This window comes from Lethenteron reissneri, chromosome 71 (assembly GCF_015708825.2).
Source record: "Lethenteron reissneri isolate LAM-NWPU_2019-01 chromosome 71, ASM1570882v1, whole genome shotgun sequence".
In the NCBI taxonomy this organism is placed as follows: Eukaryota; Metazoa; Chordata; class Hyperoartia; order Petromyzontiformes; family Petromyzontidae; genus Lethenteron; species Lethenteron reissneri.
The window spans coordinates 3,904,577-3,923,775 of NC_083849.1; the positions used below are offsets into that span (position 1 = coordinate 3,904,577).

Consider the following 19,199-nt stretch of genomic DNA (forward strand, 5'->3'; position numbering starts at 1 on the left):
CAACCAGCTTCGTCAGGCGACAGTCGTTCTCAGTCTTAAATAGAGGGAGTAGAGGTGATGTCGTACCACTGGGAGGCCTATCAGGTGTGAAGACCAGAGGGGGTGTAATGTAGTCATGTGAATTACAATGGGTCGTGTTCATCTGAGAATATGCAGTGCCTATTGTTGATACTGTTGCACAACTCAAACTCCTCGTGCAGAAAAGCGACCGATATTGGGAATAGGGAGGGAGAGGAGGGAGGGGAGTGGAGGGGAGTGGAGGAGAGAGGAGGAGGTGGAGAGGAGGTAGGGAGGGAGGGAGAGGGGTGGGAGGGAGGGAGGGAGAGGGGTGGGTGGGTGGGAGGGAGGGGGAGGGAGAGGGAGGGAGGGTGAGAGATGGGATGGAGGGGGAGGGAGGGAGTGGGAAGGGAGGGAGTGGGAAGGGAGGGAGTGGGAAGGGAGGGAGTGGGAAGGGAGGGAGTGGGAAGGGAGGGAGCGGCCCGTCTATATAGGTGAACTCGGCAGTCGTCTAGGGCGCCAAGTTAAGTGGGAAGCTAACTTCGAGAAAAAATCCAAATGAACAAAATAGAAATAAAATAACAACGATGTCATTATTTCAATTCCTGCGGGTGTACAGAGGGAATATGAATTATAATGTGTGGTACATTAGAAATGTATCACTCTTTTAATTACATCCTTGTGCAGCAAGAGAGTAAAGTGTGGTTCTGTGAAAGTCCTAATGTGCTGTGCAGTGTATCAATGCATGTGTGTACAGCAGCATGTGATGACTGAGTTGGGCCTGTAGGTGGCTGGCAGGGTTAATGAATAACCACACGTGTAAACCAGCCACATGGTTAATGGTGACTCGAAAGGAATGCTGTTCGTGACACGTGCTGTTGCATTTTACAGAGTGACGGTGCTGTTCTTCACAAGATTGCTATTAACCACAATAAATGTGTCTGCCCTCGATTTGGAGCACCTGCCCACGTCCTTCATTTCGAGTGTGCAACATTTCTGAGAATGTATTGGTTGGACAGACGGAGTGGAAGGACAAACCGAATAAACGGTGCCTCTGTTTAAAACAGAAAAAAACTACGCTCACAAAAAACATGAAACAGAAAATCGAGGCAAAATGTTTCCCAATTTACCCAAAAACACCTCAGCCTAGATTTTGTCCTTGGGGGTTTGGGTGTGAGGGGCGCCGATCACGCGATTCGCCCTCGGGGACGCTGCCAGTTTCTGGCAGCGGCTCCTTAGGAGTCCCTCACCTCCTCGCCGTGGCGGTCGTGCCAGAAACTCCAGCGCTGCCCGTCTCGGCTGTACTGCAGGCGGAAGTGGGAGGCAAACTCGTTGCCGTGGCCGCCAGCGTGGCGGCCCTGCGTGGCGACGAGGGCCACCACGTGGGCCGCGGGCAGTGTCACCTGCAGGAACTCGGCGGAGCCGGGCAGCAGGGGCCCGGCGGGGCACCACGCCCCATCACCACCATGGCCCTCCAGCCTGGCACCGAGACAGCAGTGGGGACACGGTGGGGAGAGGAGAGGGAGGTGAGGGGGAGGATGAGGGGGGAGGGATGAGGGAGGGATGAGGGAGGGGATGAAGGGGGTGTGAGGGTGAGGGGGCAGAGAGATGAGAGGGGCATGAGATAGAGAGAAGACAGGGACACGAGTTGGAGATGAGGGAAGAGAGAGAGGCTTTTGTGAAATATTTAATTTAAAAAGCAAAGCATTGAAACGAAATGATGAACGAAGCAAAGTGCCGACTACACCGAGCATCTTCTTGTTTCCTCTGATCGTAAAAAAAAGAGAGGCGAGGGGGACATGAGGACGAGAAGTAGATAGCGGGAGACGAAGATGGTCAGAAGCCGCCGCTCCTCCGGGTTGTTGACGATGAGGGGGCTGTCAGTGCTTTGTGGCTCCTCTCCCCCACTCTGCCTCCCACTGAGACTCGGCAATACTCTGCTGTGGCTGGGGGCGCCGCAGCGGCTAGGATATGTTATCTACCTCACCTGGCATGCAGGAGACAGTGGGTTCAATCCCGAACCCACGACCTGTCTGTCTCGCTATCCATGTGGTTGTCATGTGGGTTTTTTTCTCCGAGTCCTCCGGTTTTTCCCTCCACATGTAGAGTATTTGGCTGCTGCTATGCATTTCCACACGACGACGATGAGCCACTTCGTTGAGCTATTATTTGTGATCGCCAGGTCGCTTCTGAAAAATAAGTTAATACCTCAGTGGGCTTTGCCTGGGTATGCTGGTTCAGTGTTGTATTTGTATGTGTTTGGGTGATTTGTTTACCTTTCGTGTACTTTGCACTACTATCGTGTTTTTTGTATTGTTTGTTGTACGTTCGGACCCCGTGCCCAAACTGGACATCTGTGAAAAAGAGCTTTGTAGCTCATCAGATTCCTCCTACAGTGTCAATAAACAAAGTAGTTTAAAAAAATCTCCGAGTCTGCACTCGAGGGGCTGTTTCCACTGCCACAACAGAAGACGCCATGTGAACAAAACCAGTTGCGGTAGAGATGGTCACGAATGGCCGCCGCTGATTGGCTGAGGACGTGGCTCAGTCCCAATGACGAGCACATGCATTGGCCGAAATTGGCGCCTGCGTGCATAACGTAAACACAGTACCATTACACCATTGGAACCTCATTTGCCAGTCAAAAATATGATAATTGGTTTTTTACCCTTCTATCTGGCAACAAATCTGACACCTTTTTTACAAGGAGTCATGTTTGCATAGACCACAATACCTACAGTCATAATGCAAACAAAAAACATAACTCTGATAATGGATATGCACTGTCCTTGAAGTTGGTTGTTCCACACCCGAGACAGCTTTCCTTAGAGCCTAGTCTCCATTGGTGTTGGACCAGATGACGCCAAAAGGCGCGCAACTCAAAGACAATGCACCATCAGAGTATGAGAGCTCGGGGTAAGTATTTACACCATTGGAACCTCATTTGCCAGTCAAAAATATGATAATAGTTTTTTTACCCTTCTATCTGGCAACAAAACTGACACCGTTTTACACGAAGTCATGTTTGCATAGACCACAATACCCGCAGTCATAATGCAAACAAAAAACATAACTCTGATAATGGATATGCACGGTCCTTGAAGTTGGTTGGTCCACACCCGAGACAGCTTTCCTTAGAGCCTAGTCTCCATTGGTGTTAGACCAGATGACGCCAAAAGGCGCACAACTCAAAGACAATGCACCATCAGAGTATGAGAGCTCGGGGTAAGTATTTACACCATTGGAACCTCATTTGCCAGTCAAAAATATGATAATTGTTTTTAATCCTTATATCTGGCAACAAAACTGACACCTTTTTACAAGGAGTCATGTTTGCATAGACCACAATACCCGCAGTCATAATGCAAACAAAAAACATAACTCCGTAAATTTACCGAAAGAACCAAAGACTATTAATTCCTGCAGTCAATAAAATTAAGCCTAAATATATGCACTCCTTGAAACATATTGTCCTACACCAGTGACAACCTTCTTTATGGCCTTGTCTCACCAGTATTAGACCAAAGAACACCAAAAGGCAAACAGTACAAATGAAAGCACCAGAAAATGTATAGTTCGGGTCGAGCAGTTATATCTATGGGATACTTTCTTGCCAGTATCCAAAATGAATAAAAATAAGGATAGGCTTTGCGACATCGGGTAATAATGGCAGGATGAGGATCAGACTAATCGACAATATGCTGAGCAACCGATGGTTCACAGTCCACCTTGGTGAACCTGCCAGTAGCCCGCAAAGATTGAAGAACGCACTCCCTCAGGGATCAGTTCTGGCACCAGTGCTGTTCAATCTCTATACTAGCGACGTTCCGGTAACATCTTGCCGTGAGTTCGCATATGCGGATGATATCGCATTTGCAACTCACGCACGAAAAATTAAGTTTCATTTTATTTCAGTTTCATTTATTTGGTATAGCCCTGTGAGCCATTCGGCTCTTGAATCGGGTGCAACCGCAACAAACAAAAAACAAAAACATGAAGAAGAAAACATCTTAAAGTGACTATGTAACTATGCGCAAACAGAAAAATTGGAGGACACTGAGGCAGTCCTCGAGAAATATTTGTAGACTCTGGAATAATCCTTCAAGAATAGGCACCTAAAGCCTAACCCATCGAAGAGCGTCGTCTCTGCCTTCCACCTGAACAACAGACAAGCTTCGAAAACGTTGAACGTTAACTTCTATGGGGCAAAGCTAAGGCATGACGAACATCCTCAGTATCTAGGCATTACCCTGGATCAGACGCTTAACTACCATCACCACCTCAAATAAGCTTAAGGTAAAACTAAAGCACGAGTGAAAATTATTCAGAAACTTGCTAGCACGTTGAAGATATCGATGCAGGCCCTTGTTCACTCCACTGTGGAGTACTGTGCCCCGGTGTGGGGTGCAAGCCCTCAAACGAACCTTGTCGACGCCGAAATTAACAACGCGCTTCGTATCCTCAGCGGTTCCCGAAAGTCTACTCCACTCCCGTGGCTTCCTGTGCTGAAGAATATTGCTCTGGCCAACATCCGACACAATGATGTGATGACACGGGAGTACAACAAGATCATGAAGAACTTCACGCTGCTGCTCCATCAAGATCTAAAGAAACCCCCACGCCTAAAATACAGGCAACTGTTCTGGATACGCGCCTCTCCTCTAGCAGCCGACAAAGACAGTGTTCAGGGTGTCCCACTGGCCCAAACTTCCCCCACGGTGGTCTCACCTGCCGTACTTGGCGGCCGTGCTAGAATACCACTGGCTGGAGGCCGTGATGTCATCGTCTGGGATGAGCCCATCCTGCACACCCAGCGGATACCGGCACGAGCCTGCAAAGGACAAAGGTACGAATATCAGGTACTAAATTGTGGTACGGTACGATTTTCTTTTTAAGATACTGCACAAAATGATGGTAAGATTTTTTTTTTTCGAGTAGGAAATACGAAAAAAAACTATCATACCGTTCCATACTGTTACCCTAGCTTGAGCTCTAAGACCCCCTGAATAGCCTCAACAAACTGTTGGGGAAAGTGCTGATAGGTAGTGTTGCCTACGAAGGCTGGCAGGGCACACAAGGGGGTGGGTGGCCCGCACCACGCCCGGCCGCCTTTGTATCCCCAGTGGTGAGTTTTTACACATCACACCGGGTTTTTACACACCACACTGGGTACTCATTTCGGACTGAGTCAACCTAGGGAAGGCCCAGGACAGGTTCACATAATTTTCACTGATGGTGGCCATAAGCGGGAATCGAACTTGGGTTAAAGGATTGGTAGCACAGCATGCTAACAGCTACACACACAGACAGATATATAAAGAGAGAGAGAGGTATTGAGACATAGACACACAACAACAACAGCCACCATTTGCCACCAAGTGGTAATCAACCCGGTCTGTGCACACTTCTTGCGATGTTTTTCACCAATAGAATAGTGATGATCAAGACGGCAGTTTCTAACTTGAAGGCAACACATTCTCCCGGTCTGCCATCCGAGTTTGATCAAACTGGAACCACTGCAAAACTCGAGAACCTGGCACCAAAATTGGAGCCAGAGGTGTCGATGTTCATCACACAGCCGCACAAATAAGACACTGCCGCTCGACTGCATCCGCATGGCGAATCTAAAATCATGCTCAGACGGCGCTTTCGCCACTGATTGTCCAACTGGCAAATATTTCATTCAGCGAGGGGTTGTTATGCAGACCGGTTTACAATTATGCAGGTAACGCCGCTCGAACCAGTGACCCCGCAAACTATCACCCAATCTCAAACCTGAGTACGATTTAAAAGGTCAAAGAGCACCCTGTGGTCTTAAGCGGTTACTTCCCCATATCACTGCGACGGGCAGATTCAACCGGTTGCAAATGGCGTACCAAAAATTCCACAGCACTGAGATGGCTCTCTTAAAGATCACTGATGACCTCTGCATGATCATGGATGACCGTTGCATGACAGGGTTGGTTGACCTCGATTTCTCAACACCATCGACCATGAGATACTCATCGGGTGGCTACGGTCAAGGTTTCGTGTATCAGGTACGGCACTGTGTGGATTGAGCCATATCCTACATGTTCGATCACAGTTCATCAAGCTTGGTGATGAACAGTCATTACGTATGCTGTGCCTAGTTGGCATACCACAAGGGTTCATCCTTGGGCTTTTCCTATTTTCAACATGCGTCTTAACGATTGGCGATGTCATCTCATCGCATGACATGCTGATGATACACAATTGCACACCGCAGTGAAGTCAACGTTAGATATGGAGAACCTCGGTAACCTCAAAGGTTGCGTGCAATTGGTGCACGTGTGGTTTTCAGGAAACTAAATGATATTTGATTCAGGAATATCTGAGGTTCTACTGGTTGGCACTCGGGCTCAGGCAAAAATACGTGTGGGAGATACAGGTGTGGTGGTTCCAGACTCCACAATTCAGTATTCTACTCACATGCCCCAGCTAACGCAGCCTCGTCTTTTTGAGGAGCTCACTGATGGAACTGGCTAGATTTCTCAAGGGTGTTCCTATAGAGGGGTCCAAGTTTCGCAAATATAGAAAGGGAAGGGCATAACTGTAGCCGAGCAGACCCAGAACGGCATATGGAGCGATAACTCAGGCCGCTTCCACAAAGTGCGTTGATGGGGAGGTGAGCCCACAGTAGCATGGGGCTTACAGCTTCCTACGCCTCACCACCGTGTTCCCATGCCTCCTTCATTCTTTTTGTCAGAAGAAGAGCCATTCCCTGTTGTTTAGCAGCCTCCTGCCTCGAGTAAAGGACTGTCCACCCCTCATGGTGACTGGAGCCAGAACCGGTCCACCGGACCTCCTGGCAGTACCGATCCATCTACTGACAGAGGAGTGGCATCTTTCGAACATTCCGCGTGGCCACCCACAGTGGTTTTTTTTGCCATTTCTGGAGGAATCCTGAGAGTATGAGTTCAGTCTCCTGGCTCCACCAAATGGGGTTTGGCCAGGAGACGTCAGATGCCTGGCCCCCTCGGGCCTCTGGCACAGGTTTAGTTTGATTTTTTCCATGTATTCATCTTCTTGGTTCTTTCGGTAAAGTCACGTAGAAGGGAAGTAGTAAAATAATAAAAATAATACATAATAAAATAATTCTCACGACGTTTCAGCCACAACGCAAGCAACCGTCCTCAGGTGAAAACCAGGTCTGTTGAGGCGACAGCGTCTGAATGAAACAGCACACGTGCTTTGAGCATATATATAAGCTGGGTTGGAAGGGGGGGAAAGGGCGCCTTGACAAAATAATTTGCATATCAAGAGGAATTTAGCATATTTATGGGAAATGCAGGTATGTGATTAGTACTACGTATGTCCGTGCATTATGCAGGATTAGCAGCATCAAAGGGAGGGGATAGGGGTAGTATTAATAAAGGGAAGAAGTGTTAATAGTATGTAGCTGCAGTAACTAAAACCACCACGTAAACAACTAAAGTATAAACTACATAGTATCATCAGTATACTAAATATACTCTACAATAAGCCGAGTTACTAACAGTAAGTAAACATTACCATTCTACATCGTAAAAAATATAATATGCTTCCATCTAAACTTTATTCTCTTACATCACGCGAGTCTACACCGTACTATATACTGCCATAGACAAACTCAACGTTAAATGATATACTGTATTGCTATAAACCACCCTATACCTTATACATTGTAATATTACACTATGCATTATTCTACCCAACCTAATGTATATCACACTGCTGTATATTCACTATACAATTACGATACTATATATTACTTTGTACATTGTATTAAGCATATACATTTTTATACTATTTGTTATTATACACTGTACCATTTGACCGTCGTATGAAATATACTAAGAGGAAGCAACGAAATATGTCAATGGGAGAGTAGTGATAGGAAACTTGGAGCGGAGCAAAGAATCCATTCCCTGCGGATAATACAATGCCAGTGAGTGGAATGCGGTCTGAAAGTCACCGTAAACGTGAACACAATCAGTTAAGATCCGAAATGGTTTATTACGTCCTTCCAATGATTGCTGAGCCAGAATCCATCTTCTCGGTTGAAATTGTCTCTGTGTTTGTATATGTGGATCGCCTCATGAACGAATCTCTCATGGTAGCCAGATGGCTCTGTCTTGGAGAAGTCAATGTCATGTGAGCCCACTGAATTGTAACAGTGATCTGCCACGGCTGAGGTGTTTGTCCTACCGTGTTTCAAGTCTGCTTTATGTTCACGGATGCGGTCCGAGACATGTCGTTTGGTTTCTCCAATGTAACTGCTACCACAGAGGCAACTTAGTTTGTAGATGCCAGGGTACTGTATATCTGGAACCACATCTTTTACAGACGGGACCAGATCACGGATTTTATGTACTGTGTTGAATCGGACCTGGATCTTGTGTTTAATCAGGATTTTGGAGATCTTTTTGTGACCCCAGCAATGTAGGATCCTTCTTGATGGTTGGAGTGATGGCTTTACGGATTGTGTAGTCGGAGTGACCATTAGCCTTAAGAGCTTGGTGTACGTGTTTGAGTTCACTGGCAATGTGTTCCTGGTCGGATATGCATTGGGCTCTATGGTATAGAGTCTTGATGAGGGAATTCTTCTGGGATGGATGGTGGTGGGAATCCGGTTTTAGGTAAGCATCCGTATGGGTGACTTTCCTGTAGACAGAGTGGCTCATTGAACCATCAGGGCTCCTTTTAATTAGGACATCCAAAAAGGGTAGCTTGCCATCTTTTTCGACTTCCATGGTGAATCTGATGACTGGGTGTATGGAATTGATGTGGTCGAGAAATTGGTCTAGAGCAGGCCGGCCATGTGGCCAGATGACAACAGTGTCATCTACGTACCTCTTCCATAAGGTCGGGCGTAGAGTGACAGTCTGGATGGCGTCAGTCTAAAATTTATCCATGAAAATGTTCGCTACAACCGGAGATAGGGGGGAGCCCATTGGGGTGCCCTCAGTTTGCTTGTAGAAAGTTCCATTCCAGGTTAAGTATGTATTGGTTAAGTAGTGTCTCACTAGGGGGGGTACCCCAGTATTCAGTCCTTGATGAACCAAGTTTTCAATGATTGCGATGGTGTAGTTTAGCGGTAATTGAATTGAAGGCGGAGGGATTACAAGCCCCTTGCACCCGTCCAGATTCCCAATTGACTGCTGTGGTGGTTACAAAAGATGTCAGGATCAACTGGTTAAAATCGGCCTTCCCCCCCCCCCCCCGCCCAATGGCATTGCTCACCACAACGTTACCATCCGGCGTACCACTGTAGTCACACACACGAACATATACTCTCTATTACACACACATTCGCACAGCACAGCTGCTCGATTAAGCATCAACTCACTCAGCAGGAACTGCCCATTCACAGCTGCAGCCAAGACGATGAGCAGAACCAGCCCAGAGCACGGTCCAGACGGCGGCCCAGAGACTGACATGATTGCAGCCGTGAGCTGCGATCCACCGGGTGGAACTTCATGCGAACTTTAGGGCCTGAACAAAGACAAAGACAGAGATCCGCATATAGCCATGAAGAACAGACTTTTGTGGAAAGTACTGTTAGCGAGCACCTATGAAAGCCGGAACGGTACACAAGGTGGTGGGTGGCCAGCACCACGCCCGGCCACCTTTGTATCCTGAGTGACAATGTTTACACACCGCACCAGGTACTCATTTGAGACTGAGTTGACCTAGGGGAAGCCCAGAACCGGTTCAGATCTTTGTCGCTGGTGTTGGCCGTGAGCAGAAATTGAAACCTGCTCGACGGGTTTGTAGCGCAGAGTTCTAATCATGACGCTACCGCTCCCAGGGCCTGAACACACACACACACACACACGGTGACATACAATACCTGTCAACCCTTATTAGTGCCGACCTTATTAGTCAAATTCAGACCTTATTGGTCACCCCGTGCCCTTATAAATCTCAACGTTCATCCTACAAAGTCCCATCACGAGGGAGAAACATAAGCAAATCGACACATTTTTATATTTTGCCTGTATTGAAACGGCTTTACGCCGTATGGACCTGACAACTCAATTTCCCTGCACAAAATACGGGGTAAACCGTGTAGGTTAACAGGTATGAAATAGACAAAGACACACACGTATTGGATGGTATACACCGGTGGTGAGCAGTATAATAAATATAGTCTAAATATGTATTTATATTGCCACGATTCATAAAGCCCCCAGTCACAACATCTTGCGGGATAATGGTGGTGTTGTGTCAATATCGGTTTGTCGTGAAGTCGAAGCGATCGGAAGAGGAATGTTTATTTGAGCGGCTGAAGAGGAAGCTTCACCATCTGTTGCCGTATATCAGCAACCCAGCCCTGATGACAATTGGCTGGCTCTATGTTCCAAAGGCAAGATTTGACTCGTGTCCTACCTAGACTTGGTCAGACGGTTCCCTGATTCAACGGAACCCAAATCAACAGTCAATACTGACCCTTTGTAGCAAGTCTCAGTCGACTGAATACACCTTGGAATCGCATTAAACGTGGTGACAGGGTCAATGAAAGATCGAAATAAAACAGATTTGATTATTCAAAAGTTTATTTGAGAACTGCTTTACGAAGACCGGTGTGTTGTCATGCTGCACTGGTGTACCGCCATCACGGACACATATTTTGGGCGACAGGGGTGGCACAGTGGTTACACACGTGCCTCACAGCACGAGGGGCCTGGGTTCAATTTCAACCTGGGTGCCTTTCTGTTCTACCCCTGTTCTACAGAGGCAGAGAGTGAGTGGGGGTTTGTATGTTCTACTTCTGTTCTACAGAGTGGAGTTTGTGTGTTCTACCCCTGTCCTACCGAGTGAATGAGTAGAGTTTGTGTGTTCTACAGAGTGAGTGTGTGGAGTGTGTGTGTTCTACCCCTGTCCTACAGAGTGAGTGAGTAGAGTTTGTGTGTTCTACCCCTGTCCTACAGAGTGAGTGAATGGAGTTTGTATGTTCTACACCTGTCCTACATAGTGAGTGGAGTTAGTGTGTCCTACCCCTGTTCTACAGAGTGAGTGAGTGGAGTTGGTGTGTTCTACCCTTGTTCTGCATTGGCTTTCCTCCGGGTTCTCAGATTTCCTCCCTGAGCTACGCAAAAATAAAACCCCCATACAAATGTAACTGGAATGGGGCAAACATTCCAATGGTGAACATTACTTGCACATTTCTCAATTGGGATCACACAAAGACAAATATCCCCCATATAGTATTTGCAGACTTGTTGGGGCAAGTGCTGTTAGTGAGCGTCTATGAAGGCCGGCTTGGGACACGAGGGGGTGGGCGGCCAGCACCACGCCCGGCCGCCTTTGTCTCCCTGGGGGCGATGTTTATACACTGGGCTAGCTACTCATTTAAAACAGTCAACCTAGAGAAGGCCCAGAACTTGCTAGGATATTCGTCACTGATGTTGTTCACGACCAGGAATCGAACATTCGTAGTGCAATGCACTAACACCCAAACAAAGACAAAGATCCCCCATATAGCCTTAATAGACTATTGGGGCAAGTGCTGCTAGTGAGCACCTATGTAGGCCGGACGATGGGGTGGGTGACCCGCACTATGCCCGGAAGCCTTTGTCTCCCCAGTGGCGATGTTTGTATACACCGCACCAGGTACTCATTTGAAGGGGCTGCGTCGACCTAGGGGAGACCCAGGACTGATTCAGATATTTGCAACTGATGTTGTCCGTGACCAATAATCAAACTTGCGTAGCCAGGTTCCACACACACAAACATGGCTACACATACACAGAAATGTTTAGACACGATAATCATTAACTGAAAGATATGTTAGTTTAAAAACACACATTCATCCATTTAGGCAGCTCCTGGAGTCCAGGTCTCAGGATCAGTGTCTGATCAGGTCTCAAGATGAGTATCTTCAATTAAGACCGGGTCTCAGGTACAGTGTCTTCAATTAAGACCGGGTCTCAGGATCAGTGTCTTGAGTTGAGACCGGGTCTCAGAGCAGTCTCTCGAGTTGACACTGGGGGCTCAGTGTTTTGAGTTAAGACCGGGTCTCAGGATGAGTGTCTGGGTCAAACACTAATCCTGCGACGTAGTCTGGAGACACTGAGACACTGACCCTGGGAGAGTGTTGCTCCACACTAAGTGAACCAGACGTCACTTGGAGAAGGAATCTCGGATGTAGCTCCGTGATGTCTGCTTCCGGGGGAGCATTCTTTAACGCCAAGATGTGGGCTGCTTTGCGATGTTTCCGAATGGATTCCATCTTCTCACGATGGCGGTAGCGAAATGGCGATGAAGTTGGGTAAATATAGTTACATTATTGCAAGGGAGTTTAACACGTAGTAGGTTTTCGCGACCAATATCCATAATACAGGTTTTTTTTGGGTTAGATCGCGTAAATATATAAATGTTTTGTGAAACACGCCACCACCTGACACAGCCAATTGGTCAGGTTTGTTACGTAAACAGAACATGCCAATTCCTTACTAGTACAGCACTAACCGGTGTGTTAGAGAGCCAACCCACAACATGTACAATTTGATTAAGCTAGTTGTAATTTTAACACGTAGGCTTGGCTCTCCAACACACCGGTTAGTGCTGCACTTGTGACGAATTGGCATATTCTGTTTACGTGACAAACCTTACTAATTGGCTGTGTCGGGTGGTGGCGGGTTGAACGACACATTTATATATTTATGCGATCTAACCCAAGAAAAACCTCTATTATTGCAAGGGATTCTTCCATACTTCCCATGCACCGTAACTGATATTATCCAAACATCCCAATGTTAAAAAATATACCACAAAGAATGACTCAATTGGGATTAAATGAAACTGGTACAGGGCAAACATTCCAATGGTGAACATTATCTGCAACATTTTTCAATTGGGATCACACGAAGACAAAAAATATCCCCCGTATAGCCTTTGCAGACTTGTAGGGGCAAGTGCTGTTAGCGAGCGTCTACGAAGGCCAGCACGGAGCACGAGGGGGTGGGTGACCAGCACCACGCCCGGCCGCCTTTGTCTCCCTGGGGGCGATGTGTACACACTGGGCCAGCTACTCATTTGATACCGAGTCAACCTAGAGCAGGCCCAGAATTGGTTCAGATATTCGTCACTGATGTCGTCCACGACCAGGAATCGAACTTGTGTCTCGCTAGCTTTGTGGTGCTGTGCACTAACCACCAAACAAAGACAAAGATCCTCTGTATAGACTTAACAGACTATTGGGACAAGTGCTGCTAGCGAGCGTCTATGAAGGCCGGACAATAGGGTGTGGTGGCCAGCACCATGCGCAAGGAGTGGTGAACGCGATGAGTGGTGAACGCGATGAGTGGTGGTGAACGCGATGAGTGGTGGTGAATGCGATGAGTGGTGATGAATGCAATGAAGAGTGGTTAACGCGATGAGTGGTGAACGCGAAGAGTGGTGGTGAACTTGATGAGTGGTGGTGAATGTGATGAGTGGTGGTGAACGCGATGAGTGGTGGTGAACGCGATGAGTGGTGGTGAACGCGATGAGTGGTGGTGAACGTGATGAAGAGTGGTGAACGCGATGAAGAGTGGTGAACGCGATGAAGAGTGGTGGTGAACGTGATAAGTAGTGGTTAACGTGATGAGTGGTGGTGAACGTGATGAAGAGTGGTGAACGCGATGAAGAGTGGTGAACGCGATGAAGAGTGGTGGTGAACGCGATGAAGAGTGGTGAACGCGATGAAGAGTGGTGGTGAACGCGATGAGTAGTAAACGCGATGAGTGGTGGTGAACGTGATGAAGAGTGGTGAACGCGATGAAGAGTGGTGGTGAACGTGATGAGTAGTAGTTAACGTGATGAGTGGTGGTGAACGTGATGAGGAGTGGTGAACGCGATGAGTGGTGGTGAACACGCGATGAGTGGTGGTGAACGTGATGAGTGGTGGTGAACGCGATGAAGAGTGGTGAACGTGATGAGTGGTGGTGAACGTGATGAGGGGTGGTGAACGCGATGAGTGGTGGTGAACGTGATGAGGAGTGGTGAACGCGATGAGTGGTGGTGAACACGCGATGAGTGGTGGTGAACGTGATGAGTGGTGGTGAACGCGATGAAGAGTGGTGAACGTGATGAGTGGTGGTGAACGTGATGAGGGGTGGTGAACGCGATGAGTGGTGGTGAACGTGATGAGGAGTGGTGAACGCGATGAGTGGTGGTGAACGCGATGAGTGGTGGTGAACACGTGATGAGTGGTGAACGTGATGAGTGGTGGTGAACGTGATGAGTGGTGGTGAGCGTGATGAGTAGTGGTGAACGTGATGAGTGGTGAACGCGATGAGTGGTGGTGAACGCGATGAGTGGTGGTGAACACGCGATGAGTGGTGGTGAACATGATGAGTGGTGGTGAACGTGATGAGGAGTGGTGAACGCGATGAGTGGTGGTGAACACGCGATGAGTGGTGGTGAACGCGATGAGTGGTGGTGAACGCGCACCCTCCTGATGGGACACTCCGGGAGAGGAATGTGAAGTCTCCCCCCCCCCCTCTGCCCGCCCCGCTTGGCACGCCGACAGAGATGCCAACCCGGAGCCAGGATTTGCAAAGACGCTTTTTGCCACACCACTGTGTGGTTGACAAATAAATAAATAAAATGGCTTTTCATTACAGAGAGAAAAAGAATATCCCACCCTTTGCAAAGCCACGGAGCTCTACAAACAATAAACATGGGCAGCTTCGATAAACTCTGGATGGCTTTCACCAACAACCCAAGAAAAAAGCTAGTCATTTGAACAGTACTCAGATTCATATTCTTGGTTCTTTCGGTAAAGTCACGTAGAAGGGAAATAATAAAATAATAAAATTCCCTTCTACATGACTTTACCGAAAGAACCAAGAATATGAATCCCTGCAGTCACGAAAGCTTTAAATCAAAATTTATAACTCAGATTGTAAATGTTGTGGATTTGCTCACCCACACACAATCGGTGTGTTACTATTAACTCCTGATTGTACTTGTGCTCACATTGTACTTGTGCTCACATTGTACTTGTGCTCACATTGTACTCAGATTGTACTTGTGCTCACATTGTACTTGTGCTCACATTGTACTTGTGCTCACATTGTACTTGTGCTCACATTGTGCTTGTGCTCACATTGTACTTGTGCTCACATTGTGCTTGTGCTCACATTGTACTTGTGTTCACATTGTACTTGTGCTCACATTGTGCTTGTGCTCACATTGTACTTGTGTTCACATTGTACTTGTGCTCACATTGTGCTTGTGCTCACATTGTACTTGTGTTCACATTGTACTTGTGCTCACATTGTACTCAGATTGTACTTGTGCTCACATTGTACTTGTGCTCACATTGTACTTGTGCTCACATTGTGCTCACATTGTGCTCAGATTGTACTTGTGCTCAGATTGTACTTGTGCTCAGATTTTAAATGTTGTGGATTTGCTCTCCAACACACAAGCGGTGTACTGTACTAGTAACGAAATGGCACGTTCTGTTTATGTGACACAACCCTCATTAATTGGCTGTGTCGGGTAGTGCTGGGTCTAACGATACATTTATAATTACGCGATCTAACCCCCCCCAAAAACTACATTTTGAAAGAAAAAGAGGCCTCCAAGCGATTCGAGGAAGGGCCCCTTCGGCCGTGACTGCCACAATCGCTGCCGGCAACGGGGGTCTAAAGTTCAAGGACTGTGGCTTATTCAGTCACCCCTGCCTCATGGTTACCGTCGTTAAGGCCGAACGGATCAAGTGGTTGGCCTGTGCATCTGGGGTTAAGTGAGTGTGTGAGTGAGTGTGTTGTTGTTGTTGTGACCTGCAGTGTTGTGAGTGATTGGGTGAGTGAATGGGTGGGTGAGTGTCTTGAGTGAGTGTGCGGATGTGTGATAGGATGAGTGTGATAGAGGGGAGTGTGTGAACGAGTGGGTGATTGAGTGAGTGTGTTGTTGTGTGTGTGTTGTGTGAGTGAGTGTGTTGTTGTGTCAGTGAGTGGGTGATTGAGTGAGTATGTTGTTGTTTGAGTGAGTGGATGATTGGAGTGTGTTGTTGTGAGAGGTCTTCTCGGCCACGGTCATTCCCTCCCTTCTCTATGCTTGCGAAACGTGGACCCCCCTAAGGGAGCATCTTCGCCGGTTGGAAACATTTAGGCTGGCCTGCCTACGATCCATCCTGGGTTTAACCAGGCTGGATTGTGTGAGGAGCTCACAAATCCTTGAAAGATCTGGGCAAAGTCCCATCGGTGAGCTCCTCCGGCAGGCAAGGATGCGTTGGCTGGGTCATGTAGCCCGCATGCCCAGCCACCGCATGCCTAAACAGCTTTTGTTCGGCCGGGTCGAGGGGGCTAAACGGGCGCGGTACAGGCTAGAGAAGAGATGGAGTGATGTGGTACAGGAGGACGTGGAGCTGAGTGGACTTGCCGATGACTGGTACCAGCGGTGTCAAGATCGGCCTCAGTGGAGGAGGCTCGTGAAGGGCGCTACTGGGCAGTTGGAGGCAGTCGCCCTCCAACAACAACGGAGGGCGGAGGAGCGACGCTCACAACAACGAGCGGAGCGCCGGGTGGCTAAAGCACAGCAAGTTGGTACAGTAGGGGGCACAGGTGGTGCATCAGCCAGTCATCTCGGTCATCTCGGTCAGTCGACCCGTGGCACCTGCTGGGTCTGCCCCGTGACCTCCTGTCAGCGGGCGTTCGACACTTCACGTGGCCTCAAGGTGCACTTGGCCTGGCACAAGCGTCGTGGTGACGTCACCGCCACTTAGTGGCGAATGGCGGTTGTTGTTGTGTGTTGTTGTGCGAGTGTGTTGTTGTGCGAGTGTGTTGTTGTGCGAGTGTGTTGTTGTGCGAGTGATTGGGTGATTGAGGGAGTGTGTTGTTGTGTTAGTGAATGGGTGATTGAGTGAGTGTGTCGTTGTTGTGACCGACAGCGTTGCGAGTGGGTGAGTGACTGGGTGAGTCATTGGGAGGGTGAGTGATTGGATGGGTGAGTGTGTTGTTGTTGTGTGTTGTTGTGTGAATGTGTTGTTGTGTGAGTGTGTTGTTGTGCGAGTGTGTTGTTGTGTTAGTGAGTGGGTGATTGAGTGAGTGTGTCGTTGTTGTGACCGACAGCGTTGCAAGTGGGTGAGTGACTGGGTGAGTCATTGGGAGGGTGAGTCATTGGATGGGTGAGTGTGTTGCTGTTGTGACCTGCAGTGTGGTGGTTCAGCGAGTGCGTGAGTGTGTTGTGAAGAGCGACGCTAACACCAACGAGTCGAGCGCCAGGCGGCTAAACCACAGCAAGTTGGCAAAGTAGGGAGCACAGCTGGTGAAGTGGCCAGTCGTCTCAGTTAGTTAACCCATGGCACTAGGGTCTGTCCCGTGACCTCCTGCCAGCGAACATTCGACACTTCACGTGGTTTTAAAGTGCACATAGCCTGGCACAAGCGCTGTGGGGACGTCACCGCCACTTAGTGGCGAATGGCGGTTGTTGTGCCCTGCAGGGTGGTGCGTGAGCCGGTGTGCGGATGAGTGAGTGGGTGAGCAATAGGGGAGAGTGTGTGAGTAAGTGGGTGATTGAGTGAGTGAGTGTGTTGTTGTTATTGTTACCAGCAGTGTTGTGAGTGAGTGATTGAGTGATTCATTGGGAGGGTGAGTGATTGGATGGGTGAGTGTGTTACTGTTGTGACCTGAAGGGTGGTGAGCTCTTCTGGCAGGAAAGGCTGCGTTGGCTGGGTCACGAAGCCCGCATGCCCAACCACAGCATGGCCAAGCAGCTTCTGTTTGGACGGATAGCAATAAAATGGCATGGCGTGGCCTAGAGAAGCGATGGAGTGATGTGGTACGGGATGAAATGGAGCCGAGTGGAATTGCCAACGACTGGTACCAGCGGTGTAAAGATCGGCCTCTGTGGAGGAGCATCGTGAAGGACACTACTGGGCAGTTGCGACGCTCACAACAACAGCGGAACTCTGGGCAGCTAAAAAGCGGCCAGTTGGCACAGTAGGGGGCACATCTGGTGTGCATCTACCAGTCATCTCAATCAACCCATGGCACCTGCAGGGTCTGTCCCGAGACCTCCTGCACCTAGCCTGGCAGTAGGTGTTACAGCTGGTGTCCATCTACCGGTCATTTAAATCAGTCAACCCACGGCACCTGCAGGGTCTGTCCCAAAACCTCTCGTCATCGAGCCTTCAACACTTCATGTGATAGCCTCAAAGTGAACCTGGCCTATTATGGGCGCCGTGGGGACGTCACTGTCACTTAGTGGCGAATGGCGGTGGTATTGGGATTAGGGTGATTTGACAGTCTGGTAGATCCGAGTCCTCAACATGGCCAGACGAATCAATGTGTAGAGGAGTAGTCTGATGACGTCATGTCATGGGTGCTGTAAGGGGATACCTTCGGGAGCAGTGGCAGGTCCGAGCGAAGGGGAGGAGCCGCCCAAGGGGTACTTAACGGGGACCCCGTGACGAAGGCGGGCTCGTTGTGGGAGCCCGGAGTGTGGATCAGCTGCAGGAGGTCTCTCCCGCTCGTGACCAGATGGTGTTGGCTGAACCCCTGTCCGGGGTCGATGAGTGGGAGAGCCGAAGAGATAGCCGAGAGTAGGGCTCCAAGAAGTCTGTGAGAATCGGCTGGGAGTGAGTGGGGTTCTTCTCTCCTCGGCCGGGCGGTGTTGGATGAACCCCCGTCCTGGTCCGAGTGAGAGAGCCCAAGGGATAGCCGAGGTTAGGACAAGAAGAGCTCGGGGGTCCATGGGAAGGACAGAGTATAGAGAACAACTACCCCTGGTGTGAGACCGAGTGTTTCAAAGTGTTCATAAACGGCAAAAGCCCTTACAAAAAGTTCTGTCTCCGTGTGGTTCTACGACGCAACAAAAGCATTGAGTTCATGGAAACATTAACCATTGTAGTAGTGGTAGCAGAGTTACAAGGAGGCATCTGGTGGGCGAGTGAGCGGAGTGATAGTGATGATGATACCGATGTTGATTATGAGGACCCTAACCCATCCAAGCGCTGTCCAGGCTAACCATCTGCTGAGCTTCAGAGGTCTGACGAGATCGGACACATTGTGGGTCATAGGCTTATGAACGGGTGTTCGTGTATGGGTCTGTGAGAGAGTGTGGGTGTGAGTGTGTGTATACGTGTGTGTTCTTGTGTGTGAGAGAGTGTTGGTGTGAGTATTTGTGTACGTGTGTGTGTTCTTGTGTGTGTGTGTGAGAGAGAGAGTGTGTTTGTGTGAGTGTGTGTGTACGTTGGGCAAAAA

General features: G+C 48.7%; 1 protein-coding gene across 8 annotated transcripts in view; it reads right to left on the bottom strand.

Annotated features, from left to right (window-relative positions):
* LOC133361111 (discoidin domain-containing receptor 2-like) overlaps positions 1-19,199 on the bottom strand; it is a 104,235-nt gene that overhangs the window by 49,352 nt on the left and 35,684 nt on the right. For 4 of the 8 annotated variants that reach the window (XM_061579950.1, XM_061579951.1, XM_061579952.1 and 1 more), the window contains 3 exons: positions 9,347-9,492; positions 4,726-4,828; positions 1,248-1,476 (listed from right to left, as the gene is read on the bottom strand). In XM_061579950.1, the coding sequence (XP_061435934.1) occupies positions 1,248-1,476; positions 4,726-4,828; positions 9,347-9,437 (423 nt within the window). In that variant the 5' untranslated portion in view covers positions 9,438-9,492. Of the gene's footprint in view, positions 1-1,247; positions 1,477-4,725; positions 4,829-9,346; positions 9,493-17,623; positions 17,714-18,335; positions 18,627-19,199 lie in introns of all 8 variants that reach the window. The other 4 variants (XM_061579947.1, XM_061579945.1, XM_061579948.1 and 1 more) reach the window with 2 other exon arrangements.